Source organism: Aspergillus brasiliensis, assembly GCF_001889945.1.
Source record: "Aspergillus brasiliensis CBS 101740 unplaced genomic scaffold ASPBRscaffold_10, whole genome shotgun sequence".
NCBI classification, from domain to species: domain Eukaryota; kingdom Fungi; phylum Ascomycota; class Eurotiomycetes; order Eurotiales; family Aspergillaceae; genus Aspergillus; species Aspergillus brasiliensis.
In genome coordinates, this window is record NW_027137451.1 from 523,442 (window position 1) to 550,550 (window position 27,109).

At 50.6% G+C, this 27,109-nt stretch overlaps 7 protein-coding genes across 7 annotated transcripts; 3 read left to right on the forward strand and 4 right to left on the reverse strand.

The window, feature by feature from the left end:
* Positions 1-1,732: 1,732 nt before the first annotated feature.
* Positions 1,733-3,460, forward strand: ASPBRDRAFT_32305 (uncharacterized protein; the record flags this gene model as incomplete). The annotated part of the gene is made up of 1 exon (XM_067623001.1): positions 1,733-3,460. One exon carries the CDS (start codon positions 1,733-1,735, stop codon positions 3,458-3,460), a length of 1,728 nt encoding a protein of 575 aa, XP_067476708.1.
* A 1,600-nt stretch (positions 3,461-5,060) lies between these two features.
* ASPBRDRAFT_130968 (uncharacterized protein) lies at positions 5,061-7,670 on the reverse strand (the record flags this gene model as incomplete). Its single annotated transcript, XM_067618281.1, has 1 exon — positions 5,061-7,670. One exon carries the CDS (start codon positions 7,668-7,670, stop codon positions 5,061-5,063), a length of 2,610 nt encoding a protein of 869 aa, XP_067476709.1.
* Positions 7,671-15,197: 7,527 nt separating this feature from the next.
* On the reverse strand, positions 15,198-17,289 carry ASPBRDRAFT_279108 (Mis12-Mtw1 family protein). The gene is made up of 4 exons (XM_067622446.1): positions 16,444-17,289; positions 16,227-16,391; positions 16,011-16,179; positions 15,198-15,955 (listed from the first exon to the last, which is right to left on the reverse strand). The coding sequence occupies exons 1-4, from the start codon at positions 17,165-17,167 to the stop codon at positions 15,376-15,378; spliced, it is 1,638 nt and encodes a 545-aa protein (XP_067476710.1). The 5' UTR covers positions 17,168-17,289; the 3' UTR covers positions 15,198-15,375.
* ASPBRDRAFT_657402 (uncharacterized protein) lies at positions 17,290-18,000 on the reverse strand (the record flags this gene model as incomplete). Its single annotated transcript, XM_067628578.1, has 1 exon — positions 17,290-18,000. A coding segment is annotated over one exon (588 nt), but the record flags the coding sequence as incomplete, so codon positions are not given.
* Positions 18,001-18,408: 408 nt separating this feature from the next.
* Positions 18,409-22,050, reverse strand: ASPBRDRAFT_131566 (putative phosphatidylserine decarboxylase Psd2; the record flags this gene model as incomplete). Its single annotated transcript, XM_067618339.1, has 7 exons — positions 18,409-18,570; positions 18,634-19,385; positions 19,444-20,931; positions 20,989-21,409; positions 21,466-21,681; positions 21,765-21,809; positions 21,907-22,050. 7 exons carry the CDS (start codon positions 22,048-22,050, stop codon positions 18,409-18,411), a joined length of 3,228 nt encoding a protein of 1,075 aa, XP_067476712.1.
* On the forward strand, positions 22,044-22,926 carry ASPBRDRAFT_45802 (uncharacterized protein). The gene is made up of 2 exons (XM_067625493.1): positions 22,044-22,129; positions 22,396-22,926. Exons 1-2 carry the CDS (start codon positions 22,049-22,051, stop codon positions 22,600-22,602), a joined length of 288 nt encoding a protein of 95 aa, XP_067476713.1. The 5' UTR covers positions 22,044-22,048; the 3' UTR covers positions 22,603-22,926.
* A 2,354-nt stretch (positions 22,927-25,280) lies between these two features.
* On the forward strand, positions 25,281-26,528 carry ASPBRDRAFT_32309 (uncharacterized protein; the record flags this gene model as incomplete). Its single annotated transcript, XM_067623002.1, has 1 exon — positions 25,281-26,528. The coding sequence occupies one exon, from the start codon at positions 25,281-25,283 to the stop codon at positions 26,526-26,528; it is 1,248 nt and encodes a 415-aa protein (XP_067476714.1).
* Positions 26,529-27,109: the final 581 nt, after the last annotated feature.

Sequence of the window (27,109 nt, forward strand, 5' to 3'; positions counted from 1 at the left end):
GCACCTCAGGCACCCACGGGGGAGGATTAGGTGTTGGCACCAATCAGGAGGTCCCGTTGGACAATTGGCCAGTCGCCCCCTTCCCCCGCTAGTCCCAATCAGTCCAAGAGGATGGGAAACGAGCCAATCAAGAAGCATAACAGCGCCTAGGCGACGGGCGAGCGTCTCAGGCAGACTCCAAGGCCATCCAGGAGAGTCAGTCACTGCCAGTCACTAAGTAATCCCAGTAGTAACTCGTACTAACTCCGTAGTAGTAGTAGTAGTAGTAGTAGTAGTAGAGTGATTCGCATGATCGATCCCAATCAATAGTTCCAGTTCCCTTCTCTCCGGGTCTGCTTGCTGTCCCTTTCTCTGTTGCTGTTGCTGCCGCTACTCTTCTTCTTCGTCTCCTTTCATTCCCTGGTCGTCCTATTGCTATTCCTATTCACTTACCAACTCCTCCTTTTTCCCTTCCCCGCTGGTTCCTCTCTTTCCCTTCCTCTCTCTCTCTCCTCTCGGTCGCCCTCTTTCTCTGCTCCCCCTCAGCCTCTTCCCACTTACCACCCTCCTCCTACCCATCTTCAGTTCTTCATCATCCCACCCCTTCTCCCCTTTTTCTCTTTCATTCCTTCTCCATCAGTGTCTATTCATCTCGCTACTTTGACTTTACCTTCCTTTCCTATTTCTTTACTCTCCGTTCGCCGACGAGCCGTCGCTGTTGTTGGCTTATTATTCCCAAGAACTTGAAGTTCCTTGGGTGGTCTGCCTGGGGCTCCCGGTTAACTGGACGGTCCTCTCTAAGCGCGGAACTCGAACTGGGAAAAGGAAAAAAGGCACGGAAAAAAAGAAAAAAAAAAGGAAAATAGCGGCCAAACACGCGCCGAACTCCCGAAACGAAGCACCCGGCGTCGCCTCTCGTTTCTTCCTCCACTTCTTTCTTTTCGTCAGGTCCGACGTGCGGAAAATAGCAGTCACAAAACGGAGAGGCATAAAAGGAGGATCACTAAAAAAGTGAAGAAAAGTGGATAAAAAAAATAAGGAATCAGGAACACCCCGCCAGAAAAGCGAAAAGTTTTGATTTATCCTCCCTACCGCGACCGCGTGCCTTTCCCATCTCGACGGTCTGAACAGTGGACCGAAACCTTCTCGTCTACTGCATCCTGTGTCTCAAGCATCATTTTCTACGGTTACAAGGGAGTTGCAGAGCATCTCCGGTCCGTTTCTTATCTTCTGTCTTTTTTAATACAGAGAACTTCCGTCCTCTCGTCATCTCGAGACTCACACAGGTCTTCCTTTCCTCACCGGTCGCGTCCCCATCGTCCATCTCGTGAGCCAGCTGAATCTCCTCAGCGGCTTCTGACGCACGGTCCTATAATCGTTTGTACACCTGGTTATTAATCACTCATTGGCCTTTTTCGCGCCTCTTCTATCAAGGCACATATCTGCGTGTGCCTTTTTGTATTCTGCAGGTACGTTGCATTACACCGTGAGCACTGCTTTCAAAACCAGGCTAACTCCCCTTCTACAGGGAGTCCGGACTTTCGCCCCGTTCATTGCCTACCTATCAACCCCTCCGTTTCGCGGTGTCGGTTAATCCTTCGGTGCTCCATCCTTTCCTCGACCTTGTAATATCTTAATACGCCAAAAGAATCCTTTGTGGTCGACCACATCGCGTCTCCGATCGCTAAATCATTAGCACCGTTTCGTTTCGTCAATTGCACATACTGTTTTATACTCCTTCACAACTACGAGTATGGACACTGGCGGTCTTGCTCAAATGACCTACAATTCCTCTTTCAACAATGGCAGTGCCCTTGGGGTGCCTGGAGCCAGCTTTGGGTCTCGCAGGAAGGGCTCTCATATCAAGCGTTTGAGCGTGCCTCCGCCGCACATCTCGACTATCGATGAGTCTCAGCCCTCTGCACCGATTCCGACTCCGCGCACCAGCCGTTCGCACCTTCTAGCGGGTTTAAGGACGGCTCCCAAGTCAGCCACGATGCCCTCGGCTTCTCAACGCCAGCAGCACCTTGGCTTGGAGGGTGATAGATATGGCAACCTCTCGAACCGAACCGCAGATCGCGTCCCTCAAACCGCTATGGGAACCGGATTCCCTCGTCATTCGTTAGCCGTCAATCAGGGTCTGGACATGAACACGGGACGCCCTATGTACACTCTGCCGGAGCAGGTGCTCGCACCTCCGGCTCTTGACATCGCTGGCGATACGCAGATCGACGAGAGCCTGTATGCGGAGCTGATGTCGACCAACCTCTTCTTGGCTGCCCAGCAACAGCGCTTGCAACAGCAGCTGATCAGCGTCACTGCGGCTGCCCAGCAGTTTCAGGGTCTTAATCTAGGAACGCCTGTGATCCAGCAGCAACAGGATTATCCCTCTCTGTCTCTTCCCGGTATGGGATTCTACCAGCAACAGCTTCAACAAGGCGTGCAGCCTGTGGTGCAGCCTGTTCCTGGCCAGCCGGGACTCTACTCGGTTTACAACCCCCTGACTGGGCAGCAAAACTATATCTATGACAATACCTACCAGCAGGACGGCGCGCCTCAGTACCAGGAAGAGGAGACCCAGTCCCCCTCTGTACAGGTGCCTACCTTCAGAGCTGAGGTGTCACCGCCCCCTGAAAACCGTCAGTCTCCTCTGAACGTTCCTCAGCCCGTGTCTCCTCCCAGCGGCCGTTCATCCCCGCAAGAAACCACCCCGCTGCCTCCTCCTTCGGCGAACGCCTTCCGCAGGGGTCACAAGAAGAGCTCGTCCTTCAACCCTGCGCTCAAGATGCCCCTTGACACGGCCAAGGCCAATACTGCCATCACACCCGCGGCTCCTAAGACTGCAGCATTGCCTCAGACCCCGGCCACTGGAACCTTTGGGCCCGGACAGGCTCGTGCGGGTGAGCACCCAATCCGCCAACCCCGTGGACCACCCTCCCTTGAGGAGCTTACAGCCAAGCCAACATCGAAGCACGAGGGAAGCAAGAATTTCGCAACCCGTCAGCGCCGCCGTGCAGTGCACAACTTGGTTCGTGCGGGCATTGAACGGCGTGGCGAAACTCGGAGCTTTGGTTGCCACAGCAGTGGTGGTACCAATACCCCTGCGAGCGAGAAGGAATTCACGTTCTCCGATGGGGACGATGCTACGGTTCGCAGTGGTAGCCTGTCCAGCAAGCCCAGCCTGGGTAGCCTTCGTGCAGCTGCGAACGGGGCCATTGGTTCTGAGAGGAAGGAGAGGTCTTCCCGAGAACGCCGATCTCAGGATAGCCCGTACAACACCACTCCCATTAGCGAAGATGGCGGGTTCTTTGGCGGGAAGTTCGCCGAGGTTCGAGCGGATCAGGCCTCTCCTCGAACCGGATCACCCTCAGTGGCTGCTGTCGTCGCTGGCCAGAAGACGGTAGCTCAGGGTCAGGAAAGACGCAAAACTCCTATGCTTGTGCTTTCCAGCGCTGAAAAGCGTAAGACCCCGATCATGTAATGCCAACGTCGTACATAATGTGACTTGAGACGTAACGGACGCGCCAAGCTTGGATGATTTGTCTTTTCTTGTTTTGTACTTTTTCTTGTTGGATTTGAGCTCCTGCAGGCACCGCAGTTCTATTTCTACACGGAATAAACTAGACGGTTAATCTTGATGTCATGGCAGGATTTCGAGAGAGATTCTCAGCCTCGGCCTAAGTTTCTCTCTCCTTCTTGAACACTGTGCATGGACACATGGCCAGGGACTCTGCCCTGTCGATGACCCGACCTTTCTGTCTGACGAAGCAAGCCTCGGATGAAATGTGAATTTTTTTTTCTAACTGTTATTATTGGCACCCTCTTTTTATCTCTTCCCCTTCTTATCCTTTCCTTTCGACCTGAACAGATTGATGAACCACGAGACCAGAATCATTAAATCAAGATTTTCTTTATCCCTTTGTTTTCCTGTCCACTTGAACTGGTGTCTTTGGATCCCATGCGGGACATCGCAAGAGTCTGCTGGAACTGGTAATGGACCCTTTTGTTCTCCACTACTTTCTTTGTCTTTCCTTTCCTCGCACTGGTCCATCTTGGGACGGGATACTTTACTTGTACGTACATACATCTGGCTATGTATGCTCTTTCTTTTGACCAGAGCTTGGAGACTACTGGATACTGAATGCTAGAGGGCTACTGCTACCTAATTGCCTGTAGGCCTTTTGTCTTACTCTGCTCTTAATGCACATCTACACATACTGAGTATCTATGCAATTTACTATACATTGGGATAAATACCGACACATGAACAGAAATATCTACTCTAACCTACCCTGCCCTACCCTTTATACTATCACTATATCGATATGTTCTTTCTGTTGGAATGATGCTTTGCATTGGATAAAAGAACTTGCTACTGAAGGAGATTCTTATCAAAGAATTGGATAAAATCTAAGTTGTATCGAAGAGGAACTGTTTCTATGCGAGGTATGGTTCGTAGTTGATCATTATTCGTGGTATCGTATCTTCTATCTAATAATAAGCTGTCGAAGAGCTAGCTTTGGTGGTGGTGACAGTAAATGTAAGTAAGTAATAACGCAATGTAATATATCAATCAACTCAACTTGCATGCACCAGGAGCACATCAGCACAAACATTAGTATCCCACCGAAGACATTATAACATATGACCAAAACCGCCGTAGCTTTGCTTTTGTAAACGCAGAAAAGAGAAGAAGTAAGAGAAGGGAAGAATGGTACAGACAGGGGAGAAGGAAAGAATCAACACACGCCTGTGTGGACGACAAAGTATAACAAATATACCAAGGGAACGCTTGCAAGCCCATCAAACGAATCAAACCCGAACAGACAAAGAGAGTAACCGGATAAGAGATGACGGATATATATATGCACCAATAGCAAAAGCGAGCCCAAATAGTAAGAAATTTCCGACAAGAGAAGGACATAGACACCGGAAAGAAAGCCAGATCAAATGAAAGGATCGAGATAAGCCACGCTGAATAACACGACAGTTCGCTTCGTCAAAAATAACGCAAATGACAATCGAGGTGCTAGTGATTTCGACTTGGGACAGGAGAGGCAGAGGTGTTAGGGGGAAATCATCTAGAAACTGAAGAGTCCACTTCGCTTCTTTCCTAGCGGATAAACAACCAAGGCAGCCAGGAACAGGCCCACGGTGAAGCCGACTGCTACCTGGATCATTCCGTAACCAATGTCGAGAACGACGCCGTGGAACTCGCGGTCGAAATCCGGGCTTGTAAGATTCTTTGCCGCATCCACGAAGCCCTGTGTCCCGTTAGAGACAACTGAAAATGGAGACGTCGACGTAGTGATTTGTTCCGCTGCCGCAATGCCCGAAATGAGCGACCCACTGGCAGCAAGGCCAGACGGAACCAAAACAAAGATGGCGGGCAGCATCGCAGCAGCTGCAAAGCCGTGTCGGAGCCGACTGTACAGGTTGCCCATGACCCCGATGACGAACGCGCCCAACGCATTGGATATTTGGGTGCTCGAATAGAACCGCTTGGTGCCAAAGTAATTCGTCACATACCCCGCAAAGGATATGATCAACATCATGGGGATCTGCTTCCACTTCGCTTGATTGATGACTGCGAGGCAGAAAGTGAAGAGGATCGCGAAAGGGAAATGCTGAAGATATTCATTGGTGATAGGACTCGGCGGACATGTATAGTCCGAGGAGGCATCACCATCCAATAGTCCGTAGACGGCGGTTCCAATCGTGATCCCGAACCCGAGGAAGAGAGAGTAGATGATGGCATAGACCATGCGGACAGACCCAGCAACAATACTGCGCGACTGCAACTCCAGACTGGCACACAACACCATGTATCCAGGCAGGATTAGTGCAATCGAAGATTGAGCCAGAGCCGAAAAGCAGAAAAGCCGCCCGTCTCCATAGCGGATGCTGCCAAAAGCCCGGGCCAAGAATGAGGTTAGCACGGCCGCGGAGATCTCAAAGACATTTGCGTAAAGATTGGACCGTGGCGAAAGTACGAGCTGGAGAGTCCCTAGAAGACATCCGAGCAGAAAGGCAATCGGCATATCGATGGGTCGTGCATTGAACGCGAAAGGACCGACGCAGGCGCTGGCACAGCCGTAGATAAGAATGACCACTGGCACCGGGTACTTGTTCTTTTGCTTCAGGATCTCGTCCAACCGTTGAATGGCCTCTTCGACCCCAATCACGCCGTGAATCACCTCCTTGTAGATGAGATGTACATCGCAGAGTCGGCCCAGATCGACCCCCTGGGGACTTCGGACTAATCTGACCTCAGTGGTGTGGGTGGAAGCATCGTCAAAGGAGATAATCATGCAGCCAGGTATATACAGAAACTGGCCATCAACCTCCAAGACGCGAGCCGTCATTTTCATATATTCCTCCAGTCGGTGGGTAGGAGCACCATACTTCATCAAAGCCCGGCAAAGCCGGATGAGATATCCCTGACGGGAGAGAAGCTCGGCTATCTGGACCGTGATACGGATCTCATCCTCAAGCTGCGGCTTGCCCATCCGCTTTGGTACGTTTGGAATGGCTCCACTGCTACGCGAGCGCTTCAGCATCGCAATCGGAGAGCTCGTCGAATTCTTGGCCGTTGAGCCAGCCAGCGAAGTGCTGGACTGGTTAGGGGATTTTTCATACCACTTCCTGGGCCGTTGGGACTTCCAGGTCGGGTCCGGGGATAACCCTCGACCACTGAACTCTCCCGTGCTGCTCCGGCGCAAGCTGGCATTCCGGCCCCGCGAATAGTTGCTACCGGGCTGATCGTAAAGTTTGAGCAAAGAGGAGAGGATGCCGCCGCGGTAATGGGTTGGTCGTTCGACATAGGCGTCAGGGTCTCTCTCTTCAAGGGGAGTTACTTGTCCGGACCCCAGCCCTGCCGAAGGGGCTTGGAGCCGGCTCAAAAATTCAAAATCGCTGCGAGTCATTTGTCTGACTAGTTGGTGGGCTTGAGAAGTACGGATCGATTGTCGGCCGTTCAGTGGGCCCAGTTCATCGTCGTCGGAAAAGTCGCCAAATTGCTTTTCGGAAAGACTTATCATGGGAATCTCATCCCCATCCTCGAACGGTAGCGGCGCCTCTGAAGGAGTAGATGCAATGGAGGACGGTCGACTAGGCCAAGGACTGGTCTTCGGCGTTTTAGAGGATTGGTGCAGCACGGATGCCAGCCGCTGGGCTCTCTCTTGTGCTGAATGAATTGCCCTCCCCTTCTCATTACTGACCTCATCATCATCGCCAGTGGCCCCCGCGGAGCCGGATGCTGAGTGGACCGTGAGGCCCGTGACACCTACTGGTGAACTGGGGCTGATATCGACCAAGGGCACTGATTGGGGGTCAGGGGAGGCCTTAACTGCGGTTGGAATGCTAGCAGTGGGCAATGGTCTCTGCGGTAGTGACGACCCCCTTCCAGCAAACCGGGCCGCTGACGTCGATCCGGACTGAATGGTGCCAAGACCAGCCTCGCTGACCGTGAACTTGACCCGATTCGCGCTCCTGGGGATTGCTGCATTCCTCAGCCTGCCCTGAGCTCCGCTTGGGTCCGGCAACCTCTCCTGTAGGCTCTCATTGGGGGTGGGTAGGGGGGTCAGGACACGCGGCCCTGGGGATGATCTGCTGGCTCCTCCAGATACATCAGTAAGGCTCGAACGCCTGGAGGAGGATGAAATAGGCAGATCAAAATAGCCACCAGCCATTCTTGATTGCTTTACGTGACTGGCGGAAGCTTGGTCTCAACTCACGGAATCTGCTGTCCGTTTTGTGTTACCTCTGTGTATGTTCTCGCCCAGATATAATAGCTCCTTTTTTTTATCTTATTCCTTCTTCTTCCAACCCTTTGGATATCTCTGAACGAAGCCAACACGGAGGAAAAAAGAAGTTAGTTGAGGTTTCAGCCTAACGTTGTCCAAGTGGTCTTGATGTGTAAAGCCTGTTCCAGCAGCCTAGCAACGGCGTCAATATGTAACTTGCATCATTATCATGATATGTGGTCGGTCACAAAACGCACCTCACAAATTCTGGGGCCAAGATCAAGGAATGACGGACACAGATAAGAATGGTGATACTTTTTTTCCCCCTTCACTGACGTGAACTTGGGGAAAGAGAAGTCACAGAGGTAGGTTGAAAGGGATAAAGGGCCCGCCACAAGAATGAAAGTACGTCACGGATACATAGCCCAACGTTGATACAACCTGAAATGAACGAAAGAAGGAATTCCTCTGTCGGATAAGAGGTGAGAAGAGGGGCAGGGAGGGACAACAAGGAGGGAAAAGATTGCGAGTAGGGAGGGGGAGCTTATACTCGGTCTCCTACCTGAGGGACGAGGATGAAGGGAGCCGGCAGGTGATTATGGAGACAGACAGAGAGAGAGAGAGAGAGAGAGAGAGAGAGAGAGAGAGATAAGAGAAGGTGCTCAAGAGAAGTGCTCCGCTGGATGAAAGCAGCCGAATCTGGGAAATGTGAACACGGGTTAGAGACAGACAGGGCCAATCACGGAGCTCCATGCACCACGATGGTCATATGAAGAGAGTGGATGTGCGCGATCTATCCTTGGCTTTGTGTAGCGGACGAGAGTTCGCGGAATAATATGAAAAAGGAATTGACAATTCAAATTTAAAAGATCGGGGCGTCTGTGCCTGACATCGAGGGTGGCAGGGCAGGGGATGGTGATCTCAAAGAGAGTAGGGGAAAGGGGAAATTTTGTATCAGACACTGCTTCAGGTGCCCAAGGCGTGGTTGCCACCTGGGAGAAGTCGAATCACTGCCTTGGCCGGAAGAGTTGAAACCGTGACGAATCTGAGTGGATGGGTCACAGACACCCCCAGAGGGCTAGACACGGACAAGGTCTTACTTATAAATAATGCAAAGTCAAATGCCCACCCATCTTTCAGCAGGTTTCGATAAGATACGCTGGGTTGTATGTGTCCGAACCACTACTGGTGCTCACCAGCTGAGCCCATCAAAGCACATGGCTTTCAACCTAGGCTACTTCATGAGCACGATTAGGAGGAGGGCAGGAGGAGAAAAGTGGACACCCAACCGCCAGTATAATAGGGTGGCGCTCAGACATCGGTGAGCAAGCAGCGAGATTTTTGTTTTCTTACTGCTACTATCTTAGATGCGGGCAGCATTATCGACGGAACCGGTTCCACGGGCTCCACGATGCGGTACCACTTAGCCCAAGGGGGAAGTCAACTTGGCCTAGAGACCGGATAAAGGGATCGCAGCAGAAAGCCACTGGAAACACAGGACCCGTAGCCCGCCAAAGTGTTTGGGTCCTTTTTGTAGTTTCCATCCTTCCGGGGGCTTAATGGTGGTGGTCTTGTGGTGTTAGGCTTGTTGCCGGACAGAACTCGGTGATAGTGTCTCTTTTCTATTGATTTTTTGTTGTTTTATTGTTGCTGTTGTTGTATCCATGCATGCTTACTCGGTATGGTCCACATATGGTGTCTAAGTGGTGGTAGATGTCATTGTTGTTTTTTTTTTTGTGTTTCCTGATTGTTGAGTACATAAATCTCCTGGTATTTGTTTTCTTTCTCTGAAAGTGGAGGCCTGTCAGTTGGGGGGCAGACTCCACCGCCCGACTAGCGAAACTGAAGTGCCTGGAAGGTCTGGGCTGGGCCTTCTGGAACCATTGAGGGAAGAGGAAGATCCATGGGTTACTGCGGGCGGCATTAGACGGGAAAAGCTTGATGAATGCATTACTCGCGTCAGGTCAAGCTCAATGCTTTGAATTTCTTTTTTCAGGTTGTTCTCTCAAGTCTCAAAGCCCCGAGTGGGACCGTGGCTGGGTCCGGAAGAAGGAACCCAGGATTATCACCCACTTTAGCGCCCGAACCGGATCGCGGACCCCCAAACCGAAAGTCCGGCCCTCTGGAAAGTGTGAACTGGCTATGGATGGCTGCTGAGCCCGTGGCGGCTACTCCGGGAGCAAGCCATAAACCATGAGTGATTTTTGCCAACGCGGACCAGGGTGTCGGCTACCCGATCGTTGCAGATTGAAGTCCGATGGTTTAGAGGTCCGCCAGACATGGTGTGGATGAAGATGTTTGCAGGGAGGTATATCCTGATTTGCGGGCATGAACTGCCTGTCGATCGGAAATGGCATTGGTGATAGCGATGGACCAATTTCGTCTTCGACTCACAGCGGACAGCAGGTCTTGGACGTTTCTTTAGCAGCGCGGGTGGGTCAGGCAGTGCAGCCGAGTTGCTGGATTACGAAGCTTCGGGGGATCTTTGGAATCCATCACATGGGTGGGTGGATGGTGTCAGAGGGGAGATGAATGGGAAGAGAATGGAGAAAGGGAGGGGGAGGAGGAAAGGAGAAGGTGAGGTTGGGATTGGGTAGTTAGAAGGGGGGGGAAAGGCAAAGACAGAGTGGATGATGATGCATCACTGAACTACTAGTCACTGACTGCCCGTATTGTACCCTGTATGTAACTAACTTTGTATACATCCTCTCTGGCCCACCCACCTGTTTCCTTTTCGCTTCATTGTTCAGTCTTCTTTCTCTATCTCCAACTCTCCCTTTTTCTTTTCTTTCTGAAGGCACTACTGCAGACTACTGGATAGTATGGACAGCTGCCTTGGTCAAACCCTCCTCCTAGTCCCAGAACGGTCCCTGCTGATCAACACAGGGGATGACAGTTATGATCTTTGCCGAACTAAATCCCTTTATTGGAAGTGGTGTCGCCTCCCTCAGGCTGTTGCTCCGTGCACCTTTTCTTCCTCCTTCTCCCACCCCCCCTCTCTAACCGTTTCGCCCAATTAGACCATGCCAATATACAGGTGGCAACTTCCGGTGAGGATTCTGCTGTTATCTCGTTCATCTGATCCGATAGCTGTCGCCTGTTGCTGAAAACTCTGGTTTGTTTCCTCTAGTTTCGGTGGGCTCTGGGCAGCGTACTACACCACTTGACGGCACTATCTATGAGGATACAATGAGGCTTGACCTCTGGGTAGCCGAGATACTCCGAAGTATGATAGGAATCTCGCAGGGTAAACGAATCACGATCGAACAGAGATACCTGAGACGTTGAAACAAGGTCGTTTCAGCTCCTTACTTGGACAGTTGGGCGTTACCTCTCAGACGGCATGGCGCTGGTTATGTCGCCGATCCACATTCCCCGATTCACTCACTCACTCACTCACTCACTCACTCATTGCGTCGTCGTCACAGCAGATCCACCGGCTCCGTGATCTTCGCGGTGATGCGCAGAGCTAATGCGACTGCCCCACTGCCGTATTTGTCTGCCTGGCCTGCATCAGACAGCGAGGCAGAGTACAGGTATAGCCAAGGTATAATTAGAAATTCAGTTCTGTGGACCTATTACGATTACGAGTGAAGAAACCTGCCAGGCAATTGAAGTTGATGATGAACTGGATATGAACCCCGTATTTCCCCGCCGTACACAAGTCGACTTCGTCCCCAATGTACTCAAAAGTACCTTTCTCGTTGCTGTGCTCAATTCCACTCCCGACAACTACTTGATTGTATCACTCCCCTTCCCATGAATGGGTGGTGATGGGGTTACACGATGGTCTCTCCAGGCTCAGCTCATTTTCTTTTTTCTGTATTCTGAAGTGGTTGAAACACCCCCCTTTTTCATCGTGGTGCAGGATGGATGTTCGTCCATGTGTTCATCCATTCATCTAGGACATTGACGTAGCTTCAGCAGACGCCTCGTACACCCCGCTTTATTCTGAACGTCTCCTCAGCTTCCACAATAACGCAAATCTCTCCCTAGACACAGCTTCCAACTGTGCCACTCTAAAAGAGCTGCCGAGGATGTCTGTGAATCCTGCACGGACGCAGGGGCCAATACTTAATTCTGCAATGGGGGGTGCGACGATATTGCACCATGACCGTATGTCCTACCCAGTGGCACCCCGGGGAGGGAACGCTGCCGAGCCGAGTCACACACATATGCTAATGAACTATCGCTTGGGCATCTGTGCGATAATGGCATTCAGACATTCTTCAGTGCAGAGTAACACAATGAATGCAATCGGCATGGTAGACACCCGGCATCATCCACGCGTACCGACAGCAGCGCCCGTAGATCAGCCACCGGTGGCTCGGGCGAGAAGGTTCCTTGGTTCAGCTCTTTCCGGGCCTTGTCAGGGGTGGGGCAGAGCTTATTTGACAGTTGAACGGTGAACCGCCTGGCCCCGAGGTACTTTTATTTGACTGTCTGACACCTCCATTCTTGCTGAGGCGATCGATGTTCTTCAATGGCTTGGAATGCTCCCGGAGTCCTTCTCCTGGGCGTGGTCTTTGGCCATCAGCGGCTGCAGTAACAAGCCACCTAATCAATCAGCGTGGCACAACAGCAGCAGTCAAACTTCCTCGGACAAGAGAATATATCTCAATCACAACTGAAAAATGGCTCAATGACTCACACATCGAGCTCAACTAATGCGACTTTGCCACAGACTGCTTGGTGAGGATGCCTGGAGCACCGGAAAGGCTAAATTCTGGAACCTCAGCAGTCCAAGCCAGCATCGAGCTATCATCTTGCTGGCTGGCTGGGCTCCACCGACCCATCCAGTTCTTAAGTGAACTTTCAATGCTTAGTCTAGTGACTGTCTAGATCCTGATCGGCCCTGATATTGTCAGGTGGCTAATCTTGACATCAGACACGAGGCGCTTGTCCACGGACTTCCGGAGGGATCAAGCTGTCGTCGATGGCTACGCCAGATCTAGACCTTTAGATCTCGCCTTCTATGAAAGCGACAGTCACATGAAGCCAACTTTGGAGTGTTTTAGCTGAACTTTCTGAGTCCAGTGAAAAATGTGCCGACTGGCTAACAGTATACCTCAGCAGATGATGATCAAGACCCCGCATAATATGCAGCGTGTACAACTCGATCTTTATCTACTGCAAAGCAGAGCCAGCAGCAAGTGCTACCTGAACATGAAGCAATTCATCATGAGTCGCTGGAGATAATATATCTAGATGCACACATGCACAGACACAGAGCATCAGAATAACACAAAGTTTGCACCTCCTAGCTTTTGACATCCGTGCGTCAGACTCCTCGTCACACAAGAACTTACAATGATTTCCTAACATCACGCGAACAAATAAGCTAACAATGAGACATAGTAGTAATACTACTGATTTCCTATCTTTACTCCGTACCTTGTTGATCAATCACATCACACGACGTCTCCACCAAATCACCTAACTATGTCTAGCTGCTAGCTAAACTATACAAGGTACTCCACTAGATACAACCACATGACCGTATACTCTACTACAGGAGACTACTAATCCTAGATACTCGTATCCCCTATCGAGCTGGCAGAATCTGAAACCTAAGCAACTAAGCCACGCGACTAGACCAGCAACCACTGTGCCTAACCGAAACTATCGGAATCTCGTCATTGCCGCTAGTCGATCTTCTCCCTCCCCACCCTGCCTTGTGGTTTTTTTTTTTTTTTTTTTTTTTTTTTTTTTTTTTTTTTTTTTTTTTTTTTAACTTTCTCTGATAACGACCAAAACAACCGTTCGGGGATAAAGGGGAAAGGGGGCAGGAATGCTGCCCAACGGGGGCGTCTGTGATTACCTATGTTAATCTGTGGATACTCCATAGTTCATTCTAGAATGATACTAAGTGTGTTGATCTGCAGTCACTTGACCGTTACTATATAGATACCGCTTTTGGAAGGACACTGAGTACTCCGTATGCTTGGGAAAATGGTAGGCTTATCAAGTAGACTAGAATTCTCGACTGGATGGGTGATGAAATTCTTAGACAATACGATTCAAAATATATTGTTAACATTTAATACCACCCAGTGTTACAACCGAACAAAATGAGATCAATTGATACTGTAGATGAGTTCATATATAATGTTGATGGGAGCATAGTGTGTGTGGTTTAAATCTACTAAGTAGTACTTACTAGTGCTCTAGAGTTTTGTATTAGTATGTTGGTTTGCTTTATCAAAAGAGAAGTATTGACCCTAAAGTTTGAGTGCTGCTACTATAGACGTAGTGAAAGAATCGAATTTTAGAATATATATATCATCATGCAGTGATGATCATGATCCGATCAACTGTACTCCCTACTCAGAGTCATCATTACTGTTAACTAAGTGGTCAGATAGTAAATAGATATGATATTAGATCTACGATAGGCTAATTGAAATGTTAAAACATTCTTTTACTCCAATGGCCATGTAGTATCATTTCGCTCTATCCACCTCTATTCCAGCAAAGGATAATGAATGTTCACGACTAGCATCGAACTAACAATCCCACATTCCAACCCACACAATACTTACAACCCGGTCTTTCATCACCACCACCAACCATCCCTCCTCCTAAGGAATACTAAATACTATAGCAAGTACCACTAAGTTACATGATACTACGAGACGATAGCACGTACCATGACTCATACTACACTGAATAACTGAATAATGATACACTGCTATACCCAATAACTACATACATAACCTACCAAGTAACTACTCCATACGGAGTAGTTACTACTAAGTAGAGAAAAGAGAGGACGACCTAACAGGCTGAAACATACCACAATGTATCTAAAAATAACCAACTAAACCACCACCCACCTTAATCATCCCATCAACAGACACTGCATTATTCTAATCCAGCAAGTTCTCATTCATTCATTCATTCATTTTGCCATCTGCAATCTGCAATCTGCAAATTTTTAGCATGGACATCCCTGATGACGCGTAAGCCTAGTAGCCACTTGCCGATCATCACGCTTATCATCATGCATAACGTATAAAAATATAAACACTGACCAAACTACTAAACACTAAGCAATAAGCATGAAGATAAGAAACAGAAACCGGTTTGATTACTACTACTACGCCGTAGATAGTAGTAGTTAGTCTAGGCTAGACTGAAATAGAACAGGTGCATACCAGTCAGCACTTTATTTGCCAACTATCTATAGTTCACCTAAGTAACTGTCTTGCAGGTTTACTTGCTGTAGAATTATCCTTGCTATCTGTCTGATTATCTACCTATCTACTACATACTCCGTATGGACAACTCAATAAACGGGCCTGAAGTATCTTCATGCAGATAATGTACGGCGAGAGTAGTATACTATTCATCCTACTGACCATGTCCTATCCTATCATATTGTTGTTCCTTCCCCCATCCATCCATCCATCCATCCATTCATACACACACCCCAACTCCATTGCTGAAGAAAGAAAAAAGTAAACGCCCAACCAAAGGGAAAATAGAATTTATCAAACGCCAAGGCTAGTCCCTGCCCTGCCCTGCACAGCCCAGTCCGCAAATACATGACATAACAGATTGTAATGAACCGCTTTCCTCTTTTTCATGGATATGTATAGTAACACAAAGAGCCATCCTATGTGATTGGTTCTCCGTAGGTTGAGACAGACTACGTCGAGCGACGTTCTACCCGGCTCAACGCCCCCAAAATCACGCCGAGGTCTTCTCGGGGTCGTGGCCGGAGGCTGAGGTCTTGACGATTGTTTTTTCCGTCGGCACTGGATTCGGCCGTTGCGAGTCGACGACGTGCGTCGCGCTCGTCGAGCCGCTCGGCGCATATGCGGAGGATGCGGGTCGAGACTGTGTCGGACATTGTGCGGTACAGGTCGATGTCGTGGATTCCAGCCGCGAGAGAGTCGAGGGTCGGTGCGAGTGAGTTGGTGATGCGAGAGAGTCGGGTGGAGACGGTAGACGGTGACATTTGGGGTAAGAGGTTTGGTTCGGGAGCTGATGGCTCGGTTTCCATGGGCTGGGTGTCTGCTTGTTGTTTGGCGGCTTCGGGGTTTATCTGTGCAAAGATTATCCTCTGCGACGGTTCTAATAGAGACAGGTCGATTTGTTCGGGCGGTGATGATTGTGAGGATGATGGGACAGAGTCGGCTTCGGATTGTTCGGGAGGTGCGGGCTTGATTCGAGGGATGTCTGCTGGCCGTAGGAGTGCATTGAGAGCGTGTCGCTCTTTTTGCAGCCTTAACACGTAACCGTTAGCACTCGCCTGCTGCTGTCCTAGTTGACTCTGCGTACCTTTGTATTTGTTCTTCCAGTTCTTGAATCTTCTCCGCATTTTGGATATTCTTTGGGTTCTCCTTCTTGACCACCAGAGTAGGAGGGGAGGCATCCTCTCTTCCAAACCAGTTGGAAAGCTCCGAGTTGGTGGAGAACTCCTTCAGCAGCTCTTCCTGGATGACTCGCGCTGAGACATGTTAGCTTATGTATTCACATCCCGGCTACCGAACGTACCAGCTAGACGGGCGCTCTCGTCCTCTGAGCGCGACCCAGATGGCTTATCGCCCATTGCCCGCGTGCCACACCATATCAAGAGCTGACGCATCCTCCGAGGCTCCGGTAGGTCAGCCGCGATGTGCTTGTAGAAATCTGCGGTATCAACCTTCTTGTGTGGTAAAGCTGCAACGTCGTTAGCATTCCATCACACACACACAAGTCACGAATTGCCCACCATTAGACGCCCCCGAGTCAATCAGCGAGCTGGCTCTCCGTCCTCTCATCCCAAGACTGCTCCGTCGATTCCCCCCTTTCACAGATTTCTTGCCCCGCATCTCCTTGTTGCGCTGAATGACTGGCGTATCCGCCAACGGCAGTGCAATTGTAGTAGCTGTTGCGGACTGTTGCGGCTCTGGAGACACAAAGCCATTGCGCGGCTGTGGCTGCGGCTGCGGTTGCTGCTGTTGGAGTGTGTCGGTCTTCGAGTTACTCGGCCTGCCTTTCCTCCGCTTCTTCTCCAATGGCACCGTTTCGACTTGTTCATGTTTTCGTGTTGAGCGCGTAGAACGTTGTTGCTGAGGTTGTGGCTGTGGTTGGGGTTCGGGTTCAGGCGCAGGCTCAACCGGAGCTGCCGAATTTTTCGCAGCGCCTCTCGTTCTCCTCTTCCCAGTCCCTTCAGGCTGTTTCTTCGGTTCCTCCGCAACCTCCGTTTTCTTCTCCTCCACCCGCTTCTTCGGCGGTCGACCTCGTCTCGGTGACGGTTGTGCCGGCTCTTCCAGGACAGGTGATGGTACCTTTTTAGGCTCTGATGGCTTGGCCTTTTTGGTCGTGATGCGCGAGAACTGGAACCCCTCGATATCCTCCTCAAACGGTACTGCAAACCCAAGACCTTGTATTAGCAACTCGTCCTTTACGCTCACCGCATAAAGCAGCCACGACCACTTGCGATCGCCCTCCATTCCAATCGCACAGGGTCACTCACCAGCCTTCCGTTTCTTCTCCGCAGCACTCGACTTCTCCTCACTCCGATCCTGCTTATTCAAGCTCAATCGCGCGCTCGTTCTCCTCCCCGAGCTTCTTCCAGGCGCGGCAGGACGCGCCTGCGCCTGGGACGTTGCCATATCAAGGGCCAGTAACGGTTCGCGACGTTTCGTCTTGGTGGTAGAGGTAGTCAAAACAGTGACGGTCATGTCAGGGCCCGGACTCAGAAGGCGGGGTCGTAAGGGCAGACAACAAATGAAAAGGTGTAAGGAGCGTAGATATCGAACTGCAAAAAAGTCGAGTACAGTTCTGTCCCGCGCAGTGTCTTTGTTTCCTGCCGGGAAGAAATCAAGCGCAAATGGTAGCTGAAGCTGAAGCTGGCCGCGAAGAATTCCTCCCGCTTTCGTTGTTGATAGGACCTCTCCGTCACCGCCAAATTCCTTCCACTTCCGGAACAATTCGCAGACGATAAGTAGTGGGATTGACAACCGTACTTTTGACACGCTCCTCCGGGTTTCCTTTTCTGATCTTTGAATCTGGTTGGGGGGGATGCGGAATCGCGCGGTCGCAGGTAGTCGACGGGTAGCTTTCGACGGGACGCAAAACGGGGGGGTGGGTGTGGGCGGTCCGAGGGACGTGTTGTCGATAGCCGGGTTGCGCGGTACAACCACCCTTTCAGAAGACGCGGCGACAGCGGGCGACCGATTGAATCAGGCGAATCGAGATTGAAGATAGAATGGCAGAAACTCCCACAGGGCTCCTTGCGCAGAAGGGCCAAGCTCTGGCGTCGGGATGACGGGGGGATTTGGCTCTTACGAGTTGCCGCAGCACGCGCTTGTTTTGGTCGTGGCGCGTGGGGACGGCGCTAGGCCCGTTTCGGGTGACACCGCTGGCCCGCGAAATGTAAAGTCACCACTACTACATCGAAGTTGTTTTCTTCAGTAAATCATGATAAAGAATACTTTCAATATTTGCACCTATGTTCATTACGTATATTCTAGTATCTAATCAATGTGTACAGCCCCGCATGATTGCTTGCTTTCAGTAGTCGTCCGGCTTCGTCATGGTAGGTATTCTTTACAAGTATGCTGCAGATCGCTATGACGGCTCCTGGCCGTGATCATGTACCGGTAAACGCCCGAAATGAATCATTCCCCCAATTGACTCGTCTCAAGAGAATCGGGGAAAGGCCACACGCATGGTAAGCGCTGGTCCTCTCCTACTCAAAGGCCACTGCATCAGTCGGTGGTGCCAGACTGCCTTCGATTCGGCGCTTGGCGGCTTGCATCTCCTCCAGAGAGACATCTTCTGTCTTCTTCGGCATGTCGGGCTCAAATTGAGCGACGCCAGGGCTGTGGCCCACAGACATGCCGACTCGGATCTGCAAGGGAAAAAGTATGTTAGCACTGACTACGCGTGAGAATCAGAACAGAAGGCTGCCTACCAATGTTTCCAAAGGACCCTTCGAATTGTCCACCAGGTCACTATCAAAGTTCACGGCACCCTCTTCAAAGAGGAGCAGGAGAGTGCTTCCTCCAAACTTGAAGTATCCAAGCTCTTCGGCCCGGGAGACCTTTTCTCCCGCCTGCCGTGTAATGACCGTACTTCCCACCATCATGGCTCCCACGCAAACCACCATGACTCGGCCGTGAGCAACCGAATCAATGGGTACCAGAACCCGTACATTTTCGCCATAGACGTCCAAAGCGGAACGGATTGCCATCGGATTGACCGTGTAGTATTCACCTTCAATGGTCTTGGGCTCGCCCAAAACCCCGTCCACGGGGATATGAAAGCGGTGGTAGTCCTGCGGCGCAAGACGGAAGATTCCCAAAGCCCCGTTCTTGAAGCGTTTCACATCCTCGGGATATGCGTCGCCTAGAAGTCGAGCAACGGAGAACTCTCTCCCCTTGACCCAGATGCTGGTCGCTTCCTCCAGGCGGTCAAACACGACGGCTCGGCAATCGGCCGGCGATACTACAATCCCGGGCTCATCAGGGGCTGAGCAAGGCCGAGCATCGGGCTTGAGCGCACGGTAGAAGAATTCATTAAAGGTCTTGAACTTCTCCACGGGGAGCAAGACCTCGGACATATCGAGTTGGTGGAAGTTGATAAAGTCACGGATCTGACTGGCCGATGCCGGGTCATCGTACTTCCTGCCTTGTTTGATACTGAGCGACTTCAAGATTTTGCGGACTGTGATAGACAGTCAGTGATTGTGAGGCAGGCTGGAACTGAACTGGGGTAATCATACTTCTCTTCTTTTCCATCTCTCGGCTCTTAAGGCCCTTGTATAAAAGCCGGATTCCCAGCCGGACATAGACACTCATACGCTCTTCATTGATCTGGCCTGTGATTCGATCCTGAACGAGGATGTTGGCCGAGTTGGCACCCAGCTTATACCCACCATAGGAGATCTTGGTGATCACCTTGGTGTACCACTTGCGCTGCGCCTGACTCGATGTTACGAACCCACCCATGACGAGATTGTCTACCTGTCTCCAGTCTCGGCTGGCACAGGTGGCAATGTGTGTGATAATATCGGCATCGGAGCGTGATGAGAGGCGCGGTTGATGACATAGAGGACATTCTCTGAGTTCGATAACGTGCTCCACACCTCGTTCGTCTCCCAGGTCATCTGGGAGAAGGTCCTCCTCCGTTGAACTCGGGTGCTCATCACTTGATAACGTTGGTACGGATGTAGTCTGGGGATTGGCGTTGTGTGAGCCAGGTTCCATAATGAGCTCATCACCACTAGATTGTTCATCACTCTCACGGCTAGCTGTCGACGGCGTGGGTGTGAGTTTCTTGGGAGGTGAGCCAGGGTCTTTTTGCAAAGCCTGTAGTGTATCTTCCAGACAGATCACGGCCTGGTCAAATGTCAGATCCATCGTATCACTGGGCTGATTCTCCAAGCTGAACCGCTCAAAAAAGCTGTCGATAGTAGACTCCTTCAGGGTTGACCCAAGTGTGTCGAGCATCGTCGTAAGCTCGACTTTGTCAATCCGGCCACTGTCATCGGCATCATACTGCCTAAGCATGAGTCTCCAAAATTGCTGCCGCAGTGCACGATAAGGCATGTATTTTGCCTTGACAAAGAGTTCGGGGAAGTGCTTGTCCTCCCATCTTTCCTTGTTTTTCAGGGCCAACTGTATGCGATAGACCTGAAGGCCATTCGACTCGAGCGGACCAATCGGATCGCCTTCAAAACCGGCCGCTGCTGGGGTGGAGGGCTGGCTGCTCTCAGGGATTTCAGGGATACTTCGCGGAGGGAGCAGTGTCGAGGATTGTTCCTGCAGTGTCTGGCTTGATAGGGAAGTAGAAGAACCTTTGGGTGTTGTACCGAACTTCGGTGAAGTCGACAAGCTGTTGGCCGAAGGCGATCTGCTGATGGCGATCTTTATCTCTGAGGGCCGGCTGGAATGGCCTTGATCAGCGCCCGTGGGATCAAGACTCGGGTCGACAAATTTGTATAGACCGGTTTCTGGGTCAGCGTCGGGAGCGGACCGTATGAGCGTCTGGATGGGAAACGAAGCGGAAGCGACAAAGTCATTCCCGGAGAACTTGTCTCTATCCATAACGGTAAACCCGATAGTATACGTTTGTTCGTGTTTCATGACCTGAAAGACCATCTTCTCGTTGTAAACTGGGTTGAGATTGTGACGCACTACCGGCGTTCGAAGCGTCTTTCTGCCGAGAGATGTGACTACGAAGGGATCCATGTCAAAAGAAGTGCGCGTCACTGTTGCGGGTCAGCAAAGGAGGAGAAGGAGGGTCCATGAGAGTTGGCGCGTCTTACCATTCCGTTCCGGCGGAAGGTCTGTCACTTTGACAATTTCCATGAAAACGATACCCTGTACTCCATTGCCAGCACCAGAGAATTGATAGGCTCTAGCGGCAAGAGATTTGCGCTTCAAGCGCTTGAGACGTAGTCTGCGTCTTCTCTTCTCGACGACCTCGGGCTTCGTAGGGTCGTCTGTCTCATCCGAAGTCTCTTCCTCCCTGTCGGCATCGTCCAGCGTGATGGATGGGATCTGCGGGAAGTCATCCTCCTCATCACCAGAAGAAACCAGCGTTTTGAACTTGTGATAGGTATCTGTTGGCGAAGCGGTCGGATTTGATGCGTCGAGGAGTGAAAATTGGAGAAGTATCTCCCCAGAGACCATACTGTCCTTCTTCTTTGTCGGTTTTCGCTTTGACTTGAGTGTATACCATTTCGGCTTCAGGGCATAAATCAGCTCAGTTCGATTCAAGCCCCACGGGGGCGGGGGCCTACCTGCTGATGAACGTCACCGTTCTGAAAGATATCTTCTAGTGCTATGTCGAACTCGCCAAGGTAATCTTTGCCAAACCTGTCATGATCCCAACAAATGCACTCCAACAGCGGTACGCCAACCACTGGCATTTCGAATGTCACGTTCCATTCTGGGTTTAAGGTCTTGGGAATTGTGGGCGTTGATTGTCGTGCGTCTCCGAGCGTGACTACCAAGTACTGCAGAAGAGAAGGTTTTGGTCAGCCACAACGGTCCAAATTGACAACACTGTTCTCTTTCAATACGCAAGAGGGAAACTTACCGGATCGCTGGTCCCTCCTCGGTCCTTAGCTGCAAGATTTCGTCCCTAGAGTACGTGCGACCTGGGGTTAGCGGATTGATGGAACTGTGGTCAGAGCTTCCGTCGAGCTCCGCGCGCTCGTGGATGCGACGTTCTCACTCACCCGAATGACCGAAATCTTCAGGACCAACGGCTTTTGCTCTGGCATCCGCATCGGACTTGTGCTCCTACTTTGACCGGGGGTGGGATTGTTGCTTTTCGTACCCAGATGGCTGCTGAGACGTTGTGGCAATGGTAACCGCACCATGGTGACCGGCCGGAAGTGCGGGGGAACAGGTTCGACGAAGGCGGAGGACACGGAGGACACGTCGCGTCAACACGGGAAACTGGACGATCACAGGGGGATTAGAGAAGGACTATCGCATCAATGATGTGCCATAGGGGCTATTGGGAGATATAGTACATCGAAAAGCGGCCAGAGCTCCCCGACCACCGGTGACGGAGAGATGTCACGGTGTGGTTGCCTGTCAGGTCGAACTGCCGGCTGATCTAAAGTACTACTAAGTGGTGCTCTCTGGGTCCGCCCAGAGTGAGACCAGGAGACTGTGCCACGATCGGACGGTACGAAAAACAACAGGAGAACTTCACCCACCCTGCAATTGGCACCTTTCAGAGATGCAAAGCCAGGAGCATCGCGCTCACGGGAAAAAAAGGTGACGACGAAAATGGGGTGGAAAGGGAAAGCTTAATGCACGGACTGGACGGGGTGAATAGTAATAATAATACGACTGGGGGGAGAGCCACCCCAACAATAACAACAGCCACCACGCCAGTAGTAGATAATAATAATCAGAGCTAAGGAGTACTAAGAATAATTGACGATGGAGACCGGGACTGGGTCTGGGAAAAAAGGAGAAGGAAAATCAAGAACAACTGCTGCAGCAACTCGTATTGTGAGTGGGGTTTGACGGGGGGTGGATGTCGTACTGTTCAGTCAGTCAGTCAGTCAGTCTGTCAGTCAATCAGTCAAGTCTTCCCTTTTTGAGTCCCGCTGGATGTGTTCCTTCTTGGACCTCGGGGTTCCCGGGACTCCAATTTATGCTGCTGTTTTGGAAGCTACTACAAGGTTAATAGCTGCTGGCGAATCCCAAGTTCCCAACAACAGGGAGCAAGTGAGGAGTTGCGGAAGCCGCCGGTTACGCCCTGGATCTTTAGAATCCTCCTATTACATCGGACCCTGGTAATTCGCCGAATGCCATAGGGCTAGAAGGTGATGGAAGAAGTGGAAAGCTGGTAGATAGACGTTCAGGCCCACCGGACGACTGATCATGAGCCTTGTGAAATGAAGAGAAAAGAAAAAACTGGCAGCCTAGTTAGGGTGAGATTAGTAGGGATGTGGCTATGAGGATGTGGCTATGAGGATGTGGCTATTCCAAACAGCCTCTCTCCCATCTGGATGGACCACTCAACGGTCACAGTCTGAACTTTCTCGTATGCTCACTACATCTGAAGGGTCAATCCACTCGCTATGTACGGAACATCAGAATCCAATTAATGCTGCGCCGAGCACAATTCTTGCTGCCTGAACGTCATCTGAGAACCCCTCATGGTTTCATCCAAGACTTCAGGTCCAATGAGAGCAAATCCGACCAGTAGATCGACTGTCCCTCGATCCGGCGCATCCAATGGACTTTTTCTAATATGAAAGATTCACACAGGCAAAGACGAGGGGCTATGATCACTGCCTCCGAGTCGTCCCTGCTTCAGCCCTGTAACCCCCACCCCCGGAGTAACTCAACATGTTCAATGAATTAACCGAAGAGCTCGGATGGAAGGCAATAATAATATGGGGTAACTGTTCATCTTGTGGTTTCACTTTGGTTACCTAGTTAGTTAAAGAATGGGACTGTCAGATGCCAGCTGATTAATCACCCTGAGATGGTTGCCTGAAGGCGGTGAAGTTGAAGCTGCTCTGGAAATTTTGGTTTGGATCTCTCAAAATTCAAGAAACAAAGGCATTAGGCATGTTCCCTCTCCACTTTCCTCAATCACGAACCATGGTTCGGCCCATCGGGCTTTGCATCTACTGGAGTCTGGAGTCTCTTGACAGTCGATGATTAGCAATGTGTAGATAGCTAGTAGCCAGCGGAGTTTTCACCCGAAGAGAAACAATATTTAAATCACTATGAATGTATGTATGAACGAATCCCAAGTCATGTCACGGATAAAAATGTGAGTGACGCAGCATTCGAGCTGGTTGCGCATCGTGAAGTACTACAAGATACATGTCTATCACCTGGCTCAACCAGATTTCATACTTGTACGACAACCAACTCCCGTGAATCTGGGGCCTCCCGACGCGACACGTTTCACGGAGTCCCTTGCTGCGGATGAAACTGTTATGTGCAAGTAACGCCCGACGTCACAACAGATAAGTAAATCAAGATGGAAGGTCTTGGAAACATGGCGAGCCTGCCGATAATAATGACAGTCCATCCAGCACGGCTCAGCTGCTGCGCAGTGCGGGTTACTCCTGTAGACAAGGGACGCTTTTTGTCATACTTGATGCTATGTACTGCGACATAGTAGTACTAAGAGCATCTCTTCCAAGTTCCACCTGGCACTAAACACATCGTGTCCTCTATCTCAAACCAACATAAATATTGGCGGACTGACAGCTCATAACTACCCAAGCTGTTATTTTAAAGGAGATGAGGGCAGGAGTGACTATCGCTCAGCTGAGTGGGCTTAATGTACACATGTCGAGCCATTACTCCAAGGCTGATCAGCAAGCAGGGACCTCTGACATGGTTAGTTGTTTGCCTCCGACCGAACTTGGGATGAGGTGCAGCATGCATTCCCTATAATAGGTTAGGGGATTGCTACTAAGGGTCTCTATCGAGGCCACGAACTTCTCAGATCTCTCGCGGCAACCAGCCACTGAAGTTTCCAGCCATCCATCCACTGCTGGTCGCTTTTTCTCCCGCTACCCTCACAAAATCGATACCTAACTAACAACTGCAGAACTTTTTGACAGTCCACTGGCCTGTCGAACAAGATGAATTCCTCCTTCCTCCCCACCTCTCTTGATGCACTCATACCGCCCCTTCCAGCGGACTGAGGCTTTGATGCAGTTAAGCTGTGTGCTGCCGAGTCGGGTCCACGACTAGGCTGGCCGCTAATGCAGCAGCGGTTCGGGATGCAAATCGAGCTCAGCCGAACGCCTGAACACCACCTATCATATGGAGTACAGGTGGCTGGCAGCTGTTGCTGCGGTCAATCGATTGGCCAAGGTTGAACTTCAGCTCGCCAGAAATTGCAGTGCTTCCTTTGGGTTCCTCCACAGATGCTTATAAGACTCCTTACCTCTGCCAACTCTCCATGACCTACGCTTACATGGCCCCTCAAATACCCCACCATATCGCCGAAAAAGCTCGCTTCGTATTCATGGTTGGACTGTGGTTCTGCAGCAAACTCTCTCCTTCTTCAGTTACATCTCCGCAAAATTAACAGCCATAATCGTGGTATCGAGACAACATGGGCTGGTTCCCGATAACGCTCGATTCTGAAGCACAGAGCTGGCGGTTTGATATCGTCTCGCTTCTGGCCGTCATCGGAGGGTCTTCCATTGAAAAGCATAAGCAGGCCATCACAGCATCCCCATTTGCCGGGTTCCCACGTATCCTACCAGCGCCCGAATCGCTGTTGGATACAGATCGGCCCAATCGACTCCCCTCGGTCAAGGAAGTGACTATTATTGGTGTCTATTCCGGTACGCAATTCACCGAACTCAATTTCTTCGCCAATGTCATCCACAAGCTCGAGGATCTGGAGGAATATGAGTTCCAATCCTACAAAATCGAATATAGGGAAAAGAAGGACGCCGTCGAAAGCGCAGCAAAGGCGGATGATATCGAGAGAGGAGCAAAGCTGAATGGTGCCAAGCAAAATGAACAGTCGGGCAATCAAGGCAGAGAGGTTATCGTCCCGCTGAAGCCGCTCTGTCCGTTGAATCTGGTGACACTAATCTCGATTCTGATGACCATCGGACTCTTCATTTGGGCGGGCATGATCCACGACGGCGTGGCTCTCGTCGGCCTCGCCGCCATGTCTTTGTCCACCAGCGCTGCCTGTTTATCTGCGCAGTGGTATCCAAGGCTATCCACCCGTACCACGACATCCAAGGTAAGCCAAGGGGATATTGTCATGAAAACGCGTAACGGGGCTTTCATTGTGGTTCAATGCTCCGAAGAGATAACGAGAGAGTTGTACGGTGGAGCAGAGAGCTGTCGCTATGTGTTCAAGACTCGAGGCCACCAAGCACTTCTGGCGTGCAGCACGGTCCTTCTCATGGCGGCTATCATCCTCTTCAGTAACTGTGGATGGACGATGCAGATCGCCATCGGTGTCGCCTATATCGTCCTCAATATCCTGTACTTCGCTCTAGCCCTGCTGATGGAGCCGGGCGACACGTGGGATTTGAGCCGCTATAAGATCGACCTAATCAAAAGAACAAAGACGAAAACTTACACTACAGCCTTGTGGGAGGCTATTCGAGAAACCAAGCAGATTGCATGGGTCCGGAAAGGAAATCTGGCTCCATCGACCGAAGCGTGGGATGAATGGTTACGCCAGGCCAAACACAAATGCGACAACCCGGAGACAAAATGGGATCCGGAAAAGGCCAGAGATGACTTAATGTCAGGGGTGAAGTATACCGCGGAGTCTGCTACGCCCATGGATGGACAGCAACGTGCTCCGCCACAAATGTCAGCTAGCAAGTAGTACCTAACTACTGTGAATTTGCAGTGGTTGTGGGACCGACACGGCGATTTCTATCATCTTTTTTTTTTCCCTTTTTTTTTTCACGACGGGATGATGTGACATGCTAGATATGAATGATTGACGTTATGATGGAAATGTCTGTTAGTTAGTATTTGCGGATTCTATCACTTGAGCTTTCCTTTTGATTTTACGAAGTGCAGGTATGGGGCATAGTAACGGGTTAGACTGGAGATAGGATTTTACCTTGTTGCATTGGCTGGCTTCCACGTTTGATATTTGACGAAGAACATAGTACTACCCTAATGGTTTTAGCAATCATACTATTCTGAAGCAGTCGGCTCATGCAAAAGCCTGGAAATTCCTAGAAACGTCTGTCTTCCGCATATAGTCTTGCAGCGCAATCTCACGACCATCCTGTTAGATAGAACACGTCATGACCCAATTTTGCTCTGGTAACAATTACAGGACGAAAGTAAACGCGAGTCCCACGAGAATACCATACCATACCAGACCATACTGAGTATAACTAAATTTGAGGGGTCACTGCGAACCTCACAGAGCTTTCCTACAACTAGATGTTG